Below are 21,792 nucleotides of genomic sequence, written 5' to 3'. Positions count from 1 at the left end.
GCCTTGCCTCTATCTTGATCAAGCGAGCTTCTATAGAACTGAGCAATGACCTGAACAGGTTCCCTATGTCTGTGAGTGTAATATCCTCTTCTTCTACCTCCATAGTACGATCTGCTGTGGAAGGAGGAGGGTCGATGGAAACATTTACTAATACGGGAAGCTCCGTTCTGCCTGATAATGGGGTCTCCGATCTGGTATTATCAAGGCTACCCTTATCATGTATTGTGCCTAGTCTCGGTGTTTTGGCCTTCCTTTCTCTTTTGCTTGGTCCCCCCATCTTCCTTTTTTGTGTTGCCCCTTCCCTTGCTCCCCTAGCTCTGCTTTATGGATCTATATTGTCTACTATATGCGTTACCAATGGGGGTTCCTCCCTGGGTGAGATAAGATTTTGTTCGGTAGGAACCTCCACAGTGATAGAAGTTGGAGGTTGTGTGAATTGGGTCTGTGGGAGGGTCAATAAACTCATATCTTCAAGGTCGCTTAAGGTTTCCTCAGAAAGATCTAGGTTGACAGGTAATGGATCCCCCCCACAAGCTCCAGCCAGTGAGCCATTCACGATCCGCCTTTCCTCGGGGGTTTTGGCCAGTGCTAGAGTGCCCATGGATGATCTCCTAGCCCACTCAATTTCCTGGGAAATGCGTCTTTCCAAAACAGTAATGTCATCGATCAGCAGAGAACCCGCTCTAAGAAAATAGTTGTCGATTTTACCTTGAGCCGTTCCAGCCGTGGAAGGTCCAGCCGTAACCAAGTTTGATTTACTCCTAGTCTCCATTTGACTCATTGTGGCAAGACTACTTGTATGGGCTGGCAGAATCCTGATGGTGATATGCGAGGGGTGATGTACCGTCCTCGATAGCGGGGTGGCCCGGGCCGGTCTCTGCCGTCCTCGAACGGCCTCAAACGGCACGCTCTTTGCCCGGTCTTAGCCCCGGGCTAAGTCTCGCGTGTGCGGTGGTAATGCTCTAGTAATGTACGTGTGTGCTGTGGGCGTGTCCTGTAGGGAGAGCGGGCCAGGTGGTGTTGATCGGCCTCGCGGGGACTCCTGGTTGCTGAAGTCCCCCGCGTCACGCTCGCAGCCCTGCACGCCTCGCACCCAGCACACAGATCAAGCCCAGGTGAAGCGGGACCCGCGGAGCGGGTCCGGCGAACAGTTTCCCTTCTCAGGCTGACTGGTTTAGCTGGATAATCAGGAACACACCCTCCGTTCGTTTCCAAATGCGGCAAGAGTCACACCCGGTCCAAAGGAAAGGCAGGTTTTAAGAAGTCCGGTGTGCTGTGGGCGTGCCCTGCAGGGAGAGCGGGCCAGGTGGTGTTGATCGGCCTCGCGGGGACTCCTGGTTGCTGAGTCCCCCGCGTCACGCTCGCAGCCCTGCACGCCTCGCACCCAGCACATAGATCAAGCCCAGGTGAAGCGGGACCCGCGGAGCGGGTCCGGCGAACAGTTTCCCTTCTCAGGCTGACTGGTTTAGCTGGATAATCAGGAACACACCCTCCGTTCGTTTCCAAATGCGGCAAGAGTCACACCCGGTCCAAAGGAAAGGCAGGTTTTAAGATGTCCGGTGTGCTGTGGGCGTGCCCTGCAGGGAGAGCGGGCCAGGTGGTGTTGATCGGCTTCGCGGGGACTCCTGGTTGCTGAAGTCCCCCGCGTCACGCTCGCAGCCCTGCACGCCTCGCACCCAGCACATAGATCAAGCCCAGGTGAAGCGGGACCCGCGGAGCGGGTCCGGCGAACAGTTTCCCTTCTCAGGCTGACTGGTTTAGCTGGATAATCAGGAACACACCCTCCGTTCGTTTCCAAATGCGGCAAGAGTCACACCCGGTCCAAAGGAAAGGCAGGTTTTAAGAAGTCCGGTGTGCTGTGGGCGTGGCCTGCAGGGAGAGCGGGCCAGGTGGTGTTGATCGGCCTCGCGGGGACTCCTGGTTGCTGAAGTCCCCCGCGTCATGCTCGCAGCCCTGCACGCCTCGCACCCAGCACACAGATCAAGCCCAGGTGAAGCGGGACCCGCGGAGTGGGTCCGGCGAACAGTTTCCCTTCTCAGGCTGACTGGTTTAGCTGGATAATCAGGAACACACCCTCCGTTCGTTTCCAAATGCAGCAAGAGTCATATAAACAGCCTCTGTGCAACATTCGGCAGAGGAGCATTTCTGCTGGGATTATCCTGGAATGCGGTGATCTGTGACTGAGATGCAGCCCTGCTGACTCTGACTTCCATCCTTCTAAGGTTGATGGCCTGTTATACACAGACCAGTTTGCTGGCACATCTATCCCAGGTATGCAGGGTTAGGCTATCCCAATGGATCTGGCAGAGGGTACTCCCACTATGCTCTTGATAGTATAGGTAGTATTAGATAGTATTATAATAATATAGTATTGTTATCATGGTTGAATTGTTTATCTTTTTCACTATTATTGAAATGCTGGCTACAATGCCTTGATTCATCTGCCTAATAATTGAAGCTCACGCTTTCTAAACTGGAATATGATTGTTTCACTAAGTGTTTGAAAAAACATATTTGTATCTTTCTTTTGTTTTACCGTGGGCTTGCAAAAGTGACAGCAGAAGGGTAGATCTATTTTCACAATTTCCTTGGGGAATAAGAGTGGTCTTGTTCGAGGTTGCTGATACCTTCTGGTACCTTGGTAAGGTTAGGGTTTCAGATGGGGCACTGTGAGCTAGCTAGGAATTGGGTCAACATTATCAGATGATATATGTGGACTGAGTCCGCATATTCAGAAGTTCATGTTGTGCCCATATACAGTCCTACTTATTTTGTAGGAACCGCATAACATTATCTATAGATTATGATGGGAGGTCACTGCATTTTGATCATTCCCACCACCTTCTAATTGCTTTTGGGGCAAGAGAACAATTTTTCTTTCTGTATTTACTTTTCCATCTAGTAGTTAAGGTGTGTGAATAGTAGGTCAAGTCACCTGGAAACACTATCGGCAACTCCCATTTCACAGACCCAGTCAGGCTCCTCAATGGACAAATTATGATTATTTCTGTATTAATATTCATCTACTGTGCAAGACCATGGTTTAGTTTTGATTTTAACTGCAAATCTTACCAGGATGGAAAAAGAAAGCAAGCTGGTTGTGTGCCAAGAAGCACTTTCAATTAGAAAAACAAAAAATGTATGGCTAAAATGCTTAAATTAAAATCAATCACTGGTAATTATATAGGCACCATTCCACGTCATAGTATTTTTGCTTACTATGACACTCCAGACAGAGACCAGCCTTATGCAGATCAGTCTTCATCCTGCCAAAATATAAACAGTCCAGCCAAAACAGCAGACTAGTTCGCCTCTTCTCTGGAACATGCTCAACCCAGGCTGCTTTCTGCCTTGTTGGGCCTCATTAGTGAGTTGCAGTTTGAGTCTTCGTGCACAGTGAACACAGGAGCCATGTCTGGGCAGACCAGTCGCACTTAGGGTGTCCCACTAGGTATGAGGTACCGTCAATGTACAGCTTGTAGTGGTACACCATTGTTCCAATGTAATATCATCACTGAATGTAATGGTACTGGGGTAAGATTGAAGTGCATCAAAACAGAATGTTTCAAATCTTTACAAAAGCAGACTAAGCCTTATGGCAAGTCTTTAAGGGCCGCAAAATATGGTTATGTGACCTATATCAACCTACATGAAGGTTTTGGCTATCTTTGGAGAATCCTACTACATGCACATTGCTCTTTTCTGACTTTTTATATCTTCACAGGTTCAAGGTGAATACTATGGTGAACAAGCAGCACGACTGGGGTACTTCCCAAGCAGCATCGTTCGCGAGGACCAGTACCTGATGCCTGGGAAGGTGGAGGTCAAAACTGATGTAAGTGCATAGGCCTGAGCCAAGGAATGATTTCTTAATTACGAAAGTCAAAGCTGATGGTAGGGTAAGAGCTGGAGTGAGCAGATAAGGGAGCGGATTACGCTGCCTTTAGGTCCTTCTCAGGGAGCATAGCAGCACAGCCTGCTGAAGGTGTGTCCCGCTCTATGTTGCTACGTTGCCTTTATCTCAGTTCTTGCCTTTCTCATAAAGTCCATTTCTTTCATTCTAGAACCTAAAACATTCTTACATTTTGGTTCCGCGTGCGGAAATATGAAATTATTTGATCGCTAATAAATGAAATATGAGCATTCCTTCTAGTACCACCTTTCAAAAATAGGTTCTTAAAGATTTTGCACTCGAAGCATTTTGTTCAAGTTTCTGAATTTAGAATATTTCACAAAAAATGTATTTTTCATTCTTTACCTAGGCATTGTTCTTAAAATGTATTCTTTGAAGTACCAAATTATTATTAAAATCTGCATATCTTTATACTTCGTAAATTATGATGGAATCAAGAAACAGATGGTAGAATCCACTTTTTACATGTCCCTCATGAATGTGATCAGGTGGTACTTACTCCCCATCTTGAAATATAAATCTCTAGATCACTGCTCACAATGGTGTGTCTGGGCTCTGTTCTTGATGGATTCCAGGTTAGCTCAGTTGGTTGAGTTTCATATGTATTTTATTTACTTAGCACGAGCCTCACTACGTGGGCAGTGAAGACCTTTTCATTAACAACCTAAAATATTATACAAAAGTAGTTGGAGAAAAGTTAGAGATGTATTAAAAGTGTAGCATAATGGTAACTTAGCTACTGTTGAGTTACTTGTCCAAAAGGTCAAAGCACACAAACAGTGATGGGAGGCTGCTTGCAATAAGTCTGAACACTGGCAATATCTTGGAGTAGCACTCTAGCCTATCATTCTTTTTCCCACCATGCCACCTCAGCCTAGCCACATCCATATGCAAATCGGTCTTGACCCTGCTCCTCATGGGAACAGCCCAGCCTGAACTGCCAAGCCAGGTCCTCCCTGAACTGGAACATAAGCAACCCAGGACCGTTTTCGCCCTAGTTATGGGCTCATCAGCCAGGTACAGCTTGGTCCCAGGGACACTGTTAGCATGAGACCTATGCCCAGACTTACCCATACCTCTAAAGGTGGTTCATAAAACAAAAAAAAAGATGATGGGAGGCTGCTTGTAGTAAGTCTAACCACCGGGTAGCACTCCAACACATGTGAGCTGTAGATCCCTGCCTGGATAGCCTTTGTGCATCAGAACTGGAAATATAATCACAGGAACTCGTGTGCAGGGATAGGTATGCACTACATCAGGAAATAGAACTATAACTGCTCTGATAAGGTGCTTGCACTATCCATAGCCTGTGGGTGGAACCCTGAAGATACCAGACACTGGTAAGATTTACCATTCACACTTCTATTCATCCATCACAGTTCTTCTGAAGTGAGGCTAAATCATCTCAGAACAGCGCTAATGGAAATGACATTGACCCACAAAAGTTCGTAGATGACTAGCCTGTGCCAGGATTAGCTTATGTCGAGTCCTTCCTCAACAACAGGACCAGTCAAAGCATGGAGAGGAGCCGGGCCGTAAGGAAGAGCTGGTAAGGAAGGCTGATTCTGATAGAGCCCTAACTACTCACATTCTCTTAGCCTCACACATAACTCCTCAGAGCTGTTGTTAGAACCCCTGTATATATTCACAGAAATACTGGTTGTTCATAGACCTCAAATACTAACAAGCATTGGCATAGCCAATAGGTCTCGCCTTTGGGACCTTGTAAGTGATTAGCCATGCAGCACATTATCCTGGGTGCTGTCCCGCCAGGGATTGATGAGCTATGCAATTACTACACACTGGGTCATACAGTGTGATTCGGGAATACATGCTTGCCTGAAACCTATAATGCTCACAGTGCCATATTATTTCAACACTCAAGATATACTCCCAGGAATTCTGTAAGGCCCAAAAATAATAAGGCGTTCTTTTTCAAGATAGACACTGCTTTACCCAGCTCATAGTTCTGACACACAACAAATGAAGACAGAATAGAAGCCAAATTAAAAATGGGGTCATGCACAGAGAAATAGCACTGAATATCAGGCCAAGCATAGACCCCAACAAAAATTAGGAGGCTGGTCAAAACGGGAGCTCATTTGAGGGGCATCCCACAGGGCAGCAACTTCCCTCCCCTCCACTGACAGAATGCACAGGCAATGCACCAGGAGTCAATAGCAAGTCATTAAAGTCAGAGCAATGGCCATGCTCAGGAGGCTGAATGAGTAAATTATGTAGAATCTACTCAAAGTAGAGAGAGTTGACTCCCTTGACGCACACTACACATACCTACTCTGGGAGCAAATTGGTTCATGTCAGAGTTCACCTAAAACCTATGACCAAAGTTCAGACCGGTTTGTAGCCAAACAGTTGAGTTTAATAGGCTATAGCTAACCAGTCTCATAGCTGCCAAGGTTTCAGATTGCTTATGTGTGACATTTTAATAATTTCTGAGTAATTATGGGTGACATTCAACGACTATAAGTGACACTTTGTCGCGAGCAAAACAAAGTACTGAAGACGAGAAAAACATAAATAGGGAGGAGTAGAATGGAACACACACCCATTTATCCAGGACTCTCCCCAACACCGAGAGTTGTATTTTTTCATCTGCAGCAGTGTGCACAGTCCTGTATGTCATGGCGAGCCCACCATGTTTAAAGATAAAGCGCTGTGCCGCGCTGATGAAGGAATAATGCGGCGCATCCCACTGTCAGGTTCCCCATATTTTCGCAGATCAAACAAATTCAGCAACAAAAAAAACAACCCAATCCATAAAGCTCCCACTGCCGGGTTTTACCGATGGAAACTCAAAAGAAAAAACAGAAGTGCATAAAAACTGAACACGATAACAAAGGAACAATAATACTTGCAACAGGGCCAGTCACCAGGGAGAGGAACCACCCCCAGAAAGGAGGGACAAATGTAATGATTGACCAATGAATCCAATTAAATTCATACAAGCACGCAAAGGAACGAATGGGGGACAAGAGGCGTGATTAATCCCAGAGAGGAGATACTAAAGGCCTCGCAGAGCAGCGCATGCCCGCTGTTCTAGGCTCGACCTAAAAATATACAACTTTTAGCATTTTAGGAAACCTTCTACATCAAAATACTTAAAACACAAAGTTGCTGCAAATTTCATCGGGAACTCTTATGTCATGTAAGAAGGTGAGCCCAGCGTCTACAAAGTTACAATTGGTCAAAGCAGAAGGCAAAGTACAAGTCTTTTCTATACCTAAGTGACAAATGGAAACTCACCAATTCTGTTGGAATCTAGTGGAGTGTCAGAAATAATCAGATTTGACATTTAGGGTCCAATTATGAGTGCCTCGGAAATCTTCCTACTTTCTTTATTGTATTGATAAAAATCATTCACAATAAAACACATCAACTTAAAAACACATTTGCTGAGATCAAAGTAAACAAGCATTTGCAATACAATAGGTCTCGCATTTATGAGAGTTTGAGCTATTTGCAATGTAAATGACAATGCCTTTTATTTATGTGCTGTTTTGAAAATATATAAATAAAAGGCATTGTCATTTACAATGCCAATACCTTAAACTCTCGCAAATGCGAGACCTATTACATTGCAAATGCATGCCATAAAAATGTGTTAGGAGAGAGCGTGTCCTGCTTGCAACAGCAGACATGATAAAGCTATTTGAGAAAATAGTGCTCGGAGGCTCTAATTAAAGCCAACCGAGCAACAACACACATAACAGGGGGTGTTGCGATGGGATGTTACAATATGAGACAGGGCTGTACTAAGGAGGGACTACTAAGCCTTCTGACCAAGGAAAAGCCACAGTTTACAGTGGACAATAACACAAGCCAATGAAAAATAAATAACTCTTGTTTGGTTGTCTATTAAGACCTCATGTTTGGTTGTCTATTAAGACCTCATGTTTGGTTGTCTATGAAGACCTCTTGTTTGGTTGTCTATGAAGACCTCTTGTTTGGTTGTCTATGAAGACCTCTTGTTTGATTGTGTATGAAGACCTCTTGTTTGGTTGTCTATGAAGACCTCTTGTTTGGTTGTCTATGAAGAACTCTTGCTTGGTTGTGTATGAAGACCTCTTGTTAGGTTGTCTATGAAGACCTCTTGTTTGATTGTCTATGAAGAACTCTTGCTTGGTTGTATATGAAAACCTCTTGTTTGGTTGTTTATGAAGACCTCTTGTTTGGTTGTCTATGAAGACCTCGTGTTTGGTTGTCTATGAAGACCTCTTGCTTGGTTGTGTATGAAGACCTCTTGTTTGGTTGTGTATGAAGACCTCTTGTTTGGTTGTCTATAAATACTCTTGTTTGGTTGTCTATGAAGAACTCTTGTTTGATTGTTTATGAAGACCTCATGTTTGGTTGTCTATGAAGACCTCTTGTTTGATTGTGTATGAAGACCTCTTGTTTGGTTGTCTATGAAGAACTCTTGTTTGATTGTTTATGAAGACCTCATGTTTGGTTGTCTATGAAGACCTCTTGTTTGATTGTGTATGAAGACCTCTTGTTTGGTTGTCTATGAAGACCTCTTGTTTGATTGTTTATGAAGACCTCATGTTTGGTTGTCTGTGAAGACCTCTTGTTTTATTGTGTATGAAGACCTCTTGCTTGGTTGTCTATGAAGACCTCTTGTTTGATTGTTTATGAAGACCTCTTGTTTGATTGTTTATGAAGAACTCTTGTTTGGTTGTCTATTAACCCTTTGAGCGCTCGTGACGGAACCACTCCGTCACGAGCCACGGACGCGCTGTCCTGGTGACGGAGTGGTTCCGTCACGGCGCGCCCGCTCCACCCATGCTGCCGCGATTCCACGCCTGCACGGTGGTTTTATTGAGCGGGCGGGGCCGTGACGGAACCACTCTGTCACAAGCACAACGCGTCCGTGGCTCGTGACGGAGTGGTTCCGTCACGAGCATGCCGGCGCCGCGCGGCCCCTCCTCCCCCCACGCGCCGCGGCGGAATTACCGCAGCGGCCAAGGGGTTAAGACCTCATGTTTGGTTGTCTATGAAGACCTCTTGTTTGGTTGTCTATGAAGACCTCTTCTTTGGTTGTGTAGGAAGACCTCTTGTTTGGTTGTCTATGAAGACCTCTTGTTTGATTGTTTATAAATAACTCTTGTTTGGTTGTCTATTAAGACCTCATGTTTGGTTGTCTATGAAGACCTCTTGTTTGGTTGTCTATGAAGACCTCTTGTTTGATTGTGTATGAAGACCTCTTGTTTGGTTGTCTATGAAGACCTCTTGTTTGGTTGTCTATGAAGACCTCTTGTTTGGTTGTGTATGAAGACCTCTTGTTTTGTTGTCTATGAAGACCTCTTGTTTGATTGTCTATGAAGAACTCTTGTTTGGTTGTCTATTAAGACCTCATGTTTGGTTGTCTATGAAGACCTCTTGTTTGGTTGTCTATGAAGACCTCTTGTTTGATTGTGTATGAAGACCTCTTGTTTGGTTGTCTATTAAGACCTCATGTTTGGTTGTCTATGAAGACCTCTTGTTTGGATTTAATGGTGGTGTGACCATCTGTGCTTCTTTTCCGGGAATCAAATGTGGTCCACCATTGCATGCAGTACAGGCAAATATTTAAGTGCACCACACACAGAGAAGGGCTATTGGAGCTCCAGCACAGCTTCAGCTAACACTCACACGTGTTGGAATGCAAAATGACTCAAGATTGCCAAAAACAAGCTACATGGTAAAGAGATAATGAAACAATGGGGTCACCACACTTTAGGCCTGTGACATTGTCACTTAGCACACACACTAGTTGTAGAGTACAGATAGAAAGGGGCAAGGAGATCACTAGCAACTGAGAATACTTTGTGACTGCTGGTCACTGGACCATGTGATACAAATAGCACTTAAAACACAGAAAGACATTTCTGGTGTGTTACAAGTTGCAAAACACAAAAAAGAGCAGGTAAGGTCTACACATGATGTGTATCTACAATAGGCTGACCAATTGTTCCCATATGACGCAAACTCCACCACATGGGTGGTCTGATGGGAATTATTTTAGCCCTTTATGTGACCCTTAGTAATCTGTCTTGACAGACCCTGTGTCTCATACGCGCACCAACAGTGCCGCGCAGTCACTATTGTAGATACACATCATGTGTAGACCTTACCTGCTCTTTTTTGTGTTTTGTATCTAGGCATAGGGGAGCGAGCAGGAAGGTCAGTAAATATTCCCCCTTCGACCCCCCACACACCCGTTGTTTCCAAGTGTTACAAGTTGCTACATCAGTGGATGATATCAAGGATAAACATTCAGAGGCAGACCCACACACAGCTCTATGCACATTCATACAAACACTTTCTCTACCTCTAAATGCAATCGTACATCCATCTTTGCACTCTATTATACAAATGTTAGTAACCTAACATAAAACACAAAATACCTACCGCTACATGCCCACATATAACAATTGTTTAAAGACTTTGATAAACACACACTCCCCTATACACTTCCCCCACAGTGCTTGCTGTACACATACACCCCCAACACACACCAACAAACACATATATATGTATATATATATATAGACTAATACAACTACCTTTATTAATACACTCACCTATCTCTACACATTGCATTTGTCACTATGCACACATTTCCAAATCAACATCTGCACACTTCCTTGTACAGTCTTACTCACACCGTCTTTTATAATCTGACAAAAAGTTCAACAGAAATCTTCACACACATCTACACTCACCTGCACATGCATGTATGAACATAGAAATGCACAGTAATGTCAACATTGTACACACACACACAACATGTGTCTGCATTGCATTATGCATATTGTGCTAATCTTTGTGGGAAAAATGGCAAACTATATAATTGGCAACGGCGAGAGGGAACAATCAGAAAGACAACACCCACATCTCTCTTTCTCACACACCTCTACATACACACACACAACTGCTCACATTCATAGACGTTGCTGCACACATACTACTTTATATACCTCTGCACACATCTCTAGCTCTACACACAGACACACACATGCACACACAAACACACATATACATATAACTTTACTAAGATACACACTTACCTGTACACATTACTATCAATCCACATGTGTGTGTAATCACATACAACGCAACACATATATTCTTACTCCACATCACATACAGACCCACACTTTTACAAAATATTTCCACACTCAACCCTACACTCACCACTGAACGCACACACACACACACACACACACACACACACACACACACACACACACACACACATGATAGTACACACATATATACACCAAACACACAGCTCTTCATGTGTACACCTGTGACAATACTCAACACTCCCACATATAAACCTAAAAATCGGCAAACCCACACACCCAGAAACACACAGGCATACGCAGACCTACCTATGCCTATTTATCAGAACACACGCGTTTTGCATCCGGAAGTGACGTGACGCAACAGAGCACTGCCCAGAGCGAAGCTGCGAAGCACAGCAGAGTGGCTGTAGGGGCCGCAGCAAAATCAAAAGCGGCAAAAGCCTGTAAAACCCGAAAACCGGGTGGTCCTCCGAAAAGGCCGTGACACCGCATAGCAAGGCAGCCCGCAAACTCTCTACTGAAACGGAGGGGTAAGGCGGGGAGCAATGGAGAGAAGTGAGTGAGTGAGTAGTGAGCATGGCCGCTATTAGGAGCGGCCGCCGAGTGCGAGCCCGGTGAGTCCGCAGAAGTTGACTAACTAGGTTGTGCGCAGCTTGCGTCTCACCAGTGTGCCCTGCTCACTTGCCCACTTGGCCCCCACAACCCCTCAGTGCCGACCTCAGAAGAAAGTAGTAACAGGGGGCAGTAGTGAGCAGTAGGCACTGGGAGCTGAGGTTGGGCTGCACAGGGAAGGTGACCCACCCACCCCAACCAGCTCCACCTACACCCTCTGCATCTCTCTGCATCTCCCTGGCCTCTCTGGCTTCTCTCTTCCCCTCTCCCCTTTCTACCACTGTCACTGCCACTGAATACGACTACCTCCTCAGCCCCATCTTGCTCCCATCCCGCTTTGGCTGTGTGCAGCCCAAGTACATCTGAGGCCGACCAGGGACATTGGGACACCTAGGACATTGGGACACCAGGGGCTGCAGACTAAGGATACAGAAGGCAGACTATGGTTGGCCAGAAGTAGCCAGAATAAGCAGTGGGTGGAACTAAATCATCTCCCCAGTCTGCTGCAGATTGCCCCAGTCTGTCTGTCTAGCTGGTTGTTAGCTACAGCAACGCCACTCGCCCACGTCAACCATCAGAACACGCTACCTGCGACTAGTGTTCAGGACAGGACAAGACAGCACAGAAGAGAGTGGGGGCCAGAGGAGATAGCGGCGCCATTGGCGGTGGAGGAGGCCGGAGAAATAAGGGAAGAAGGGAAATTAGCACAATGGGAAAGTGAGATCAGGCAGGGTGAGAGGGGGTCGCCTGCTCAAGACAAAAAACAAGAAACGTAAAAGAAGATCTCTGTCGCCGCAGGGCAGTTGAGCTGAACCCTACCCTAAAAACAGACCAGGCTCAGAATCGGGCGACTCTACTTCAGGAAAGGGCATCGCCATGGGGGGTCAACAACATGAGGTGAAAACCTCCCAGAGCTGTCCTATACTGTCACCGCCTAAGACCTACACCAAATTTCAGTTTTTGAAAAATGCGGGGGATGCTCTCCTTTAGAATACAATTGCAGCCCAGGGCCTACTAGATAATGGAAGCAGTAGGAATGGTCTGGCTCTTGGGCCAAGTACAACACCCAGACCAGAAATACAATCCGTGCCCGAGCCCATCCTACCTAGTGTAATAGCTTCAAGACCAGGCTCACAAAATCAAGCCACACTTTCGTTACACGACCCTCAGTGGCCTGCTAAGACGACTACGGCAGGAGTAGTAGCAGAAGTAATAGCAACCAGCGAACAAGGACCAAAAACAGAGAAGGTCAGAAGAGAGACAGAGCCGCCGGGAGAGGGGGCCCATAACAACAAGATTCAAAGTAATTGTATCATACACAAGGACCTGTCAATAATAGAGCTAGGCAGCCAGAGGACGCAGAAATCGGCCTGGTCTTCCATCAACGAAGCAAAGCCTAACCTGATCTTGACATCAAAAGAATCTAACGCCAAGCTTCACACACTGTTAACACCAACATCGACCAGCATCAGATTTAGAACCAGAATCGGGACATGAGACCGGAGACTATGAACAGCACTCTTACCTCAATGCAAAGGAATGGGAGGAACTGCTAGCAATATACATACAAGAGCCATCAGCAGAATCTAAGACCAGTTCTCAAAGCTACGAAGCTCTGGAGCACCCGGAGGCAAGAGGGAACCAGGGGACAGAGGACCTAGAACTAGGGACTGAACTGTAAAGTCCAATAAAGCACCAGCAAAAATTGAACTCTGAAAGCACATGGGCAAGTCAACTCAAAACAGTGCAACTCCTGGTGGAAGCCCTCCAGTACTAATCTGACAAAATGGACACTCAGTTAACCGTACTAAACACCTTGGCAGTCTTTGTAGTAGCGATCAATGGGAAACTAGGAGCTCTAAACACCTTCCTCCAGAGCATATGGGGTAAACTCAAGACAGGGAACCAAGCTGTGGCTGTGGCCCAATAGTCAACAAACTAACCTTCCTTCCCTCAATGTTGAGCAACCTGTGCACGCACATTAAAAACGAAGCCCGGAGTCCTATTAAGCCCCATCCAAAGGAAGTTCCTCCTATACAGGCACAAAACAGAATGAGAACATACTGCGCAGAGAGTCCGGTCCAAAAGCCTCTCTCTCTCAAAACAGCAACAAGAAACGAAGTCAAAATTGATGGACGTAATAAAGCAACAGCACTGGAACAGGCAATTGGGCCTGATCGGGGGCCTAGAACAGATCCAGACACTAAAGTAATAAAATCAAATGACAACTCAAACGCAATGCGAAGACGTGCCCAAAGGAGGAAGGGCCGGAACCAATAGGTCATCTCGAACCAGAAAGACTTTGCCCTCCTATTCAAGTTGACACTTTCTGAGATGTCTGCACCCACAAATCAACAACCTCCCAGCTTCAGCGGAGACACGGAATAAGAACCCCAAGACTGCAGAAAAGGGGACAATTTCTAAACTCAACGAACAATCTACCACCCCAAGACCACCATGGCAACCAACGCAGGTTGGAGATGATGGCAAACATTCATTCAATCACAACGACTTCAGAAAGGAGGCAGAAGCATGTGGCCAAACGACATGCAGAACGAAGGAAGCAACAAAAATTCTGAACCATTTTTCACCAACTCCAACAACAGTCTATCAAGGTGCAAAGATTCCCCAGGCTGTCTCTGCCTCAACACTTCATCTAGTCCCAAGGGAGCTTCATCCGGAAATGGCAATCCAACTCTCGACTGAACTCGATTAATCAACAACAAGGGCTGAGAAGCCAGCAAACTTGATCCTGCCAAAGCTAGGGTGGTCCGGCTTTAGGAACATCTTAGCGGAAAAAAGGTATCATCTGTCCAGCACTGGATTGGTCGCAAACATAACTCAGAGCGTTTGGCGCAGGCTTGATACCGAAGGTCCGCTAACATCGGACAACCCAGGAAATAACAACTATCGGCTTACTACCAACCAGAATGTGGCCTACACAGCTGGCAACTTAAATGAGGAAGGAAACACCCTCAAGTTTGTACCAGAATATAGATCAAGAGGCCCACACAATATATTAAACTGAGGAAATATCCCCTGCCTAATGTCGCACATACCAACACTGAAAGATGTAACTACCGCAGAGCTGGATTCAGTTGAATTCATCAATCGCAAAGGCCCAGAGGATACAATGACCACATGGAGACAGCCAACTATCGCACAAGAAATACTCCTGGAAAGCTCCACATTCAAAGGCTGGGGGATAAAGATCATCCCCATCAGCGTTCCTGGCTTCCCTTTTCCATTGGCCATGGAGTATTCAGACAAAACACCGACAGTTCGGAAAAACATCCCAAGATCTGTATTAAAAGGCACAAGCGGGCACTCTCCTCTCACAAATGGGCATTCACAGGAGACACACAGAACAAGCCAAGAACCTGCAAATCAAGTGAACCGGTTTGAAGATCTGGGATGGTTCTCAAGGACAATAAATAACTAAGCAAGAAATAAGTAACCAATCAGCCACCAACCCTTACTAACAGGAGAAACCAACCTGCTACGGATATGCTAATGGAACATAAATGGTCTGGCCAGCAAGATAACAGATTTGGATTTCATCAACTATCAAAGGACATTTCACATCATCGCTCTGCAGGAGACTTGGTTGATTGATCCACCACATTTTCAAGGATATCTCTGTTTTTTCACACCAGCAGTTAAAGGGGCAAGATACGGACACCGGCAGGGAGGCCTCGCAATTTATGTCACCAACACATGTACAACCGCAGCAGGTTCGGTTGGCCCAACAACATCAGACATTATTGCAATAAAAATATCTGCACCGAGGGTGCCACCAGGGAAAGGTGTAAGGACATTGTAATAATAAATGCTTATATGCACCCAAATAGAAAAACCAAGGCAGTTAAACAACTAACTGATTTCTTAGAGTCATGCATAATTTAGGTTAATACATTGGATATGATACTCAATCTACATCTAATTGGCTCATCGACAGCGGAGGAAGTGTCTATACAAAACCGGATATGGAACATTCGACCACAGGGGAAAAGCCCATCAGGACAGCCTACCAAAACTGGCCAGCATCTCTTAGAGGACCTCGAGCACCTCAATGTTAGAGCAGTAAGTGGCAAAAGCACAGGCGACAACCCCCCGGCAATCACTCACTGCTCATCAACTAAAAACTCGACATTAAACTGTACATTCGTGTCCCTACCCCTGCTTAATGAAATTTACACATTTAACATGGGCGACAAAGCGGACAGTGACCATCGCCCCCAGGAAATTACACTCTATACAAACATGCCCAAGTTCGAGAAATCACACCTCCTACAAGGAGTGGCCTTTACAATTGATTACAGGAAAATAACATTTGTGCAAGCATCACAAAGGAGCTTCTTGCAAACTGTGGCACTTTTATTTGAGGCACAGGAAGGGATCAACGAAAAAGAGAAATGGGTCAACTTTACAACTTTACTGGGAGAGACCTTTGCCACCCCAATTAAATCAAGAGAGCAGCCTAGATATAGCAACGTAACCAACTTCACAAAAACACAAAATCGAGATAAGATCCATAAAAAATATAATCAATCGCGTGCTGCAGTACCTCAGACGAAATCCAAACGACTTTACATATTTAGCCGCATTACGCCAGCAGAAAGTTAAGCCAAAGCAAGTAACATGGGCAGCCAAGAGAGCAGCAGAAGACGCTGTCTGGGTGAAACTGCACGCCGATATTAAACAGAGTGACAGTGCAAGATTCTGGGGGACAATAAATCGACTAATTCGTCCTGCACATGAGGAATTATCATCCACTATATCAGAAGAGGATTGGGCAACATATCTTGGAAAATACTTCCATCAAGATGTCATTTCACTGCCTACAGGAGCAAGGCCAACTGTAACTCTGAGAACAACCCCACTGAGACCAGACATGTCGAGGGGAGCACAATAGGACTGCAAGGGGAAGAAGGCATAACGCCAGGAGCTTTACTCCCAAGAAATCACTACAAAGTAATCAAACAACAAATAGGAAAGGGAAGAAAAGAAGGGGCACTGGGCCCAACTGTAATCCCGCCTGTGCTTTACAAACAAGATGTAGATTATTGGGGAAAAAGCACTCACCCCTCTCTTCACTGAAATACTGCAAACCTGCCAACTACTCCCCTCCTGGAGGGCCTTGATAATTTCGTCAATTTTTAAGTCAGGAGACAAAGCCCTGCCAAAGAACTACCGCTTAGTTGCGCTTTTGGACAACGAGGCAAAGGTTTTTGCCGGTACTCTCCTGGAGGAACTCCAGCTATGGGCCGAAGGCAATTTGATCCTTCCTCTAAATCAGACTGGCTTCTCTAAATCTGTTGGAACAGTAACAAATATAATGACTATGGCGCTGCTGATCGATAAGGCAGAAAAAACAAAGATGCCACTATACTTATGTTTCATCGATTATAGGGCTGCCTTTGACCATGTAAACCGCAAAGGATTATGGGCAAAATTGGCCAAGTGGGGCATACCACAGCCATTGCTTGACTTGTTAACCAACTTGCATACTGACACCTGGATCCAAATAAAACTGCAAGACAGATCAGCCCTTTCAAGACGGATACCAACAACTAAAGGACTTAAGCAAGGTTGTGTGCTGGCACCAGCCCTTTTCAATCTGGACCTTGTCCTGCTACTAATTTCCAGCAATTCACATACCCCAAGGCTAGGGAACTCAGCACTACCATGCCTACTCTATGCAGACGACTAAGTCTTAATTAACCAGACAAAGGTGGGTTTACAGCATCTCCTTAATACCACATATGAATACTCCAAAACCAACAGTTTGAACATAAACCTGGAGAAAACTAAGACTATGGTAATGAAAAAGAATCCAAATAAATTTCTGGCCTGGTTCTGGGGGTACACCCGCATTGACTCCGTATCAGAATATAAATACTTAGGAGCGGTTATCGACAAAGGCCGCCACTTCACTGCTCAAAGGGACTCAATTAGGAGAAAGGGCACAGCCCTGGCAGTTTCAATAAGAAATCTCAACTCTAAACTCAGTGGCCCATCACTCCTTCCATTGATCGAAGTCATACAGGCAAATCTCTTACTGACAATAACCTACAGCAGCGAGGCACAAAGGGGCAGGGGCTTTAAACTACTGGACAGCACGGTTGTAACAGTGTATCGAATAATTTTTGGCTTGCCTAAATACACTTCTCCTGCACAGATCAGGATAGAGTTTGGCGTTCAAAAGCAGACCCTGGCTAGACAAGGAGCATATGTCATTTTTTAGAACAAGGTACGAAAATCTGGACCAGGAACTCTCAACTGGCACTTGTAGTTAGAGATACAACAGCAAGCATCATCATCAGCTGCAAAATATCGACAAACAAGCCAGACCACACTGGCCCTAACCAATCACTACCTTTTCAAAAAATTTACATGGAAAACAGTAAAAATGTTATCATGGGTCGTGGATAAAGCATCCCTATCAGAAAGGTCACATGGCTGGATGACTCTGAGCACCTATCCCACTCCCGCCACTCAAAAATATCTAGCCCTGGGGTATGCTAGATCTACCAAAATCCAATTCTTAAAGTATCGACTAGGTCTGCTACCCTGCACAAAGCACTTTCCACATTGGCTGAAGGCCCAAATTGACTCCACCTGCTGCTTATATGGCACAGCTCAGGAGGACATGTTGCACCTACTCAGCACTTGTAAGGAACTGAAGGCTGAACGAAAACAACTATTAAAACCATTTTGTAACCAAAGAGGCATGTGTGCACAGAGACAAGACGGGGTCCGGTCATTTGAGGGCAGCACCAGGTACCGAGCAGGTGCTTGGCTTTGCCGGCGGTGTGCCTACTAGCCACCACTCCCCTCCCAAGACCCATGGTGTGATTAATTGTTACACCACATATATATGTTGGGTTCCTACAAATAAGAAGGATCCTTCAGTAACAGCAGGTTACTATAAAGTTTTGTTCCCTTTTCACACTTTGGACCTCTTGGTTAGGGTGAGCCTTAGCGCCCTCATACCGCCGAGGTCCACACTTTAGTCCTGACGAACGCCTAGCCATTAGCATTATATAGGCAGAAACATGTTGACCACACACAGTGAGACATAGCTGATCAATCTATCCAGCTCATACATCGCTCACTTTGTTTTTACTCGTGTCTGGTTGGACAACAAATAAAAATATTTTTTGACACAATCTAGGCACTTTACTCACTTCACAATCACTTTTACTTGTCACTTAGACAACACTAACCTGCTCCGCAGCAATTCTGGTGCTGAAGCACACCGGGGAGGCACTTGGCCTTCCTGGTGGGGCCCGATGATGAAGCATGTCACCAACTAGGTTGGTGAGTGAGGGCTTTCTAAAGAATCAACACTCTTCTGTTGTTTTGACTGGTCTGCTTTGCACCAGAGGACCCGCAGCTGAACTGCCGCCTGGTGATGTTTCTGAGGCAGGTAGGGAAGAAAATGCTATAATTACGATACGGTCATTCAGCAAATGAATCGCTCATTATAAACTACAGTGCAAATGAACGTGCAACTTTTGTAACCAAACTCTTTTTAATTTTTACCTATAATATAACGTACAATGAAATGTCTTTTTATTGATATATTTTGTAGCAATGGTTTTAAGTAACTACGCTAATAAAAATAAACTTGAAAATTGAACTAGAACACACACATCTATACCAAAACACCTACATCCGCACCCTTAAGGACAACTACATTTTACATACTTGCACCCACTCTCCTATAGCACATATCTACTCCCACACGCCTTCACCCACATAACTACACACATTCCCATTTACATATAGACACTTACACACACATTAAACCCCGTGATGGGTACAAAGAATCATACAAAGAACAACCCTTGATAATTTGAACACAAAAATGAATATTTCTTTTGTGCACATAGTATTTTATCACTAGTTTATGGTTTATTCACTATTCATGTGTACTAGCCTATGTCAGCATGGAAATTTTGTTAACCCATTCTATTGTAACTCTCATCATGGCTGGAATTACACCCTCCACACGCCCTGCAAATCATCGCAGAAAGCTCCCATATCACACCAAGCCCTACTTAGAAGATGGTGCCAGAGGATAAATGCAAAATAGCATAAACATACAAAACAATATCACAATTTACAGTTCGCAATTTTAATTGTTATTCATTTTCTTTACAGCAGTGGGACTTTTACTGCCAGTAGGTACTGCTTCACTGGTGTGGTCATCTGAAGAAAGGCAATCACCTCGGCTGTCTCCATCTAGAACCATCGGAGATGACTCTTCAGCAAACCGCTGCCGCATGGGGTCATGCCATCCAGCTGCCACTTATGCTAGACGAAGCATGCACCTGCTCAGCATCAGTCATGAGATCTGCTATAAGTTCAGAGAGCCAAAGTTCTTTTGGCATTGTCTTTTCCTCATCATATCTGCCTTGCCTGTTTAGTGGGCCGATGCTTAATTGTTGAAGATACAAGTGATACAAAAATCATTAATATGTGTTCAGTGTTCCTCAAAAGCTGTTTTACAGGTGAACTTGTCAGTGAAATAACATTTAATTCTTCAAACATGTGAATCTAATTTTTTTCAAAATAATTTTTACTTTAACTGCACAGGAAACAGCCTGACTGGAGGCTTCAAAGCTTAAGTATGCCTTACTTTTGTACTTATTTTAATAATAAAATGCATCATTAAAATCAGCATACATACGTTTATTTGTTTCATTATCCTATCAGCAGGAGACTGGTCAGAGTAGAATATTTCTCCTGGCAGAGAGGTTAGCGCAAAACTTTGCATGAAGGAGCCAAGGTGGACTAAATTATTGGGGAGAAATTGTAGGAAGATTCGTAAAACTGCACCATAATTATTAGCAAAACATAAAGCATTATTCAAACTAAGTGAATTTAAAATATGTACTGCATTTAAAATAATTTACATAAAGAAATAATAAAAAGTTATGTTAAAAAATATAACTTTTTAAATGTAATAATATTAGACAAATAATCAAAATACAAGTGTATAATAATGATAATATTATTGCAGACAATCCTACAATAAAAAACAAATAAAACTAGGGATAAAGCAAAAAAATAATAGGGATTATAAGAAGGAATATGTATCTATATATCTAGCCACATCTGTATAAATATATGTTTATATACACACACACACACACACACGTTTGGTTTTACGCTTTAGGACATCATATATATAACATTACATTTATAAAAGAGTATATACAAATTATATATATATATATATATATATATATGTTCATGTAAATATATGTTCATTTAAATTGAATATTACGCTAAAAATAAACATATATGTTTACACAAAAATAAAGTTATACATATATATATATATATATACCTATATAAAAATATAAACACATCTGCAACGTTGTGATTTTTTTTGTAAAACATTTTTATTGGTTTTTTCATTATAACATACATCATATCTTTCGTTTTCGATGATTGTGACCTTCAATTGATCCCATATGGGGCCTGACTACTATGACACATCAACATATGGGTTGAAGGCTATTATGCCTTGTCATTCAGTTAATTAATTGGCAATGACCCTCAGGAGTCTGTGTCCATATGCAGGTAGCCTACGCAAATGTTGCTTGCCAGGTCACACAAGGGATGTCTGGTGCATTGTCTCCCCCCCACGCGAGCTCGTAGGGGATTAGAAATTTCTGCCTTATTTAAACTGTAAATAAACTTGGCGTAGCAACTGTGTCGTATGCTGGAGTTGCGTGCTTGGGGACGCCTGAGAGCTGCACTATTGTGGGATACCATGATGTACTTGCGCTGAATCGGACTGGAGAAGGAGGAGGGACAACGCTAGGAGCTATCTGCGTGGTAGTGTGGCGGTGGGTCGATGACTGCTATTTGGACTGCTTGGGCCCGTTGCATTCCCACTTGGGCATTCCCCGGGGCTATAGAGGGCCAAGGGGAACCACCCCCGGCGTTTCTGCCACTGTCGCCGCTTCATGTGTAAAGGAGTGAAGTAGCATGGCCCATGGCATGGAGATTGGATGTTTGCGGATTCCTTGGGCTTTCTCCCCCTGCAGTATTCCCTCTTCCGCTGCACCCCACTTCTTTACTGCACCCACCCACGCCGCCAGGGGGGGCATCAGGTGCCTTCCAGTGCATTGTGATGCATCATTTGGCCAGGAAGAGCAC

General features: G+C 44.5%; 1 protein-coding gene across 1 annotated transcript in view; it reads left to right on the top strand.

Annotated features, from left to right (window-relative positions):
- MIA (MIA SH3 domain containing) overlaps positions 1-20,298 on the top strand; it is a 32,686-nt gene extending 12,388 nt beyond the window's left edge. The window contains exons 3-4 of the mRNA XM_078662100.1: positions 3,725-3,835; positions 19,783-20,298. Of these exons, the coding sequence (XP_078518226.1) occupies positions 3,725-3,835; positions 19,783-19,806 (135 nt within the window). The 3' untranslated portion in view covers positions 19,807-20,298. The remainder of the gene's footprint in view (positions 1-3,724; positions 3,836-19,782) is intronic.
- Positions 20,299-21,792: the final 1,494 nt, after the last annotated feature.

This window comes from Lissotriton helveticus, chromosome 9 (genome assembly GCF_964261635.1).
Source record: "Lissotriton helveticus chromosome 9, aLisHel1.1, whole genome shotgun sequence".
Lineage (NCBI taxonomy): Eukaryota > Metazoa > Chordata > Amphibia > Caudata > Salamandridae > Lissotriton > Lissotriton helveticus.
This window is presented reverse-complemented; position numbering and strand designations above follow the sequence as displayed.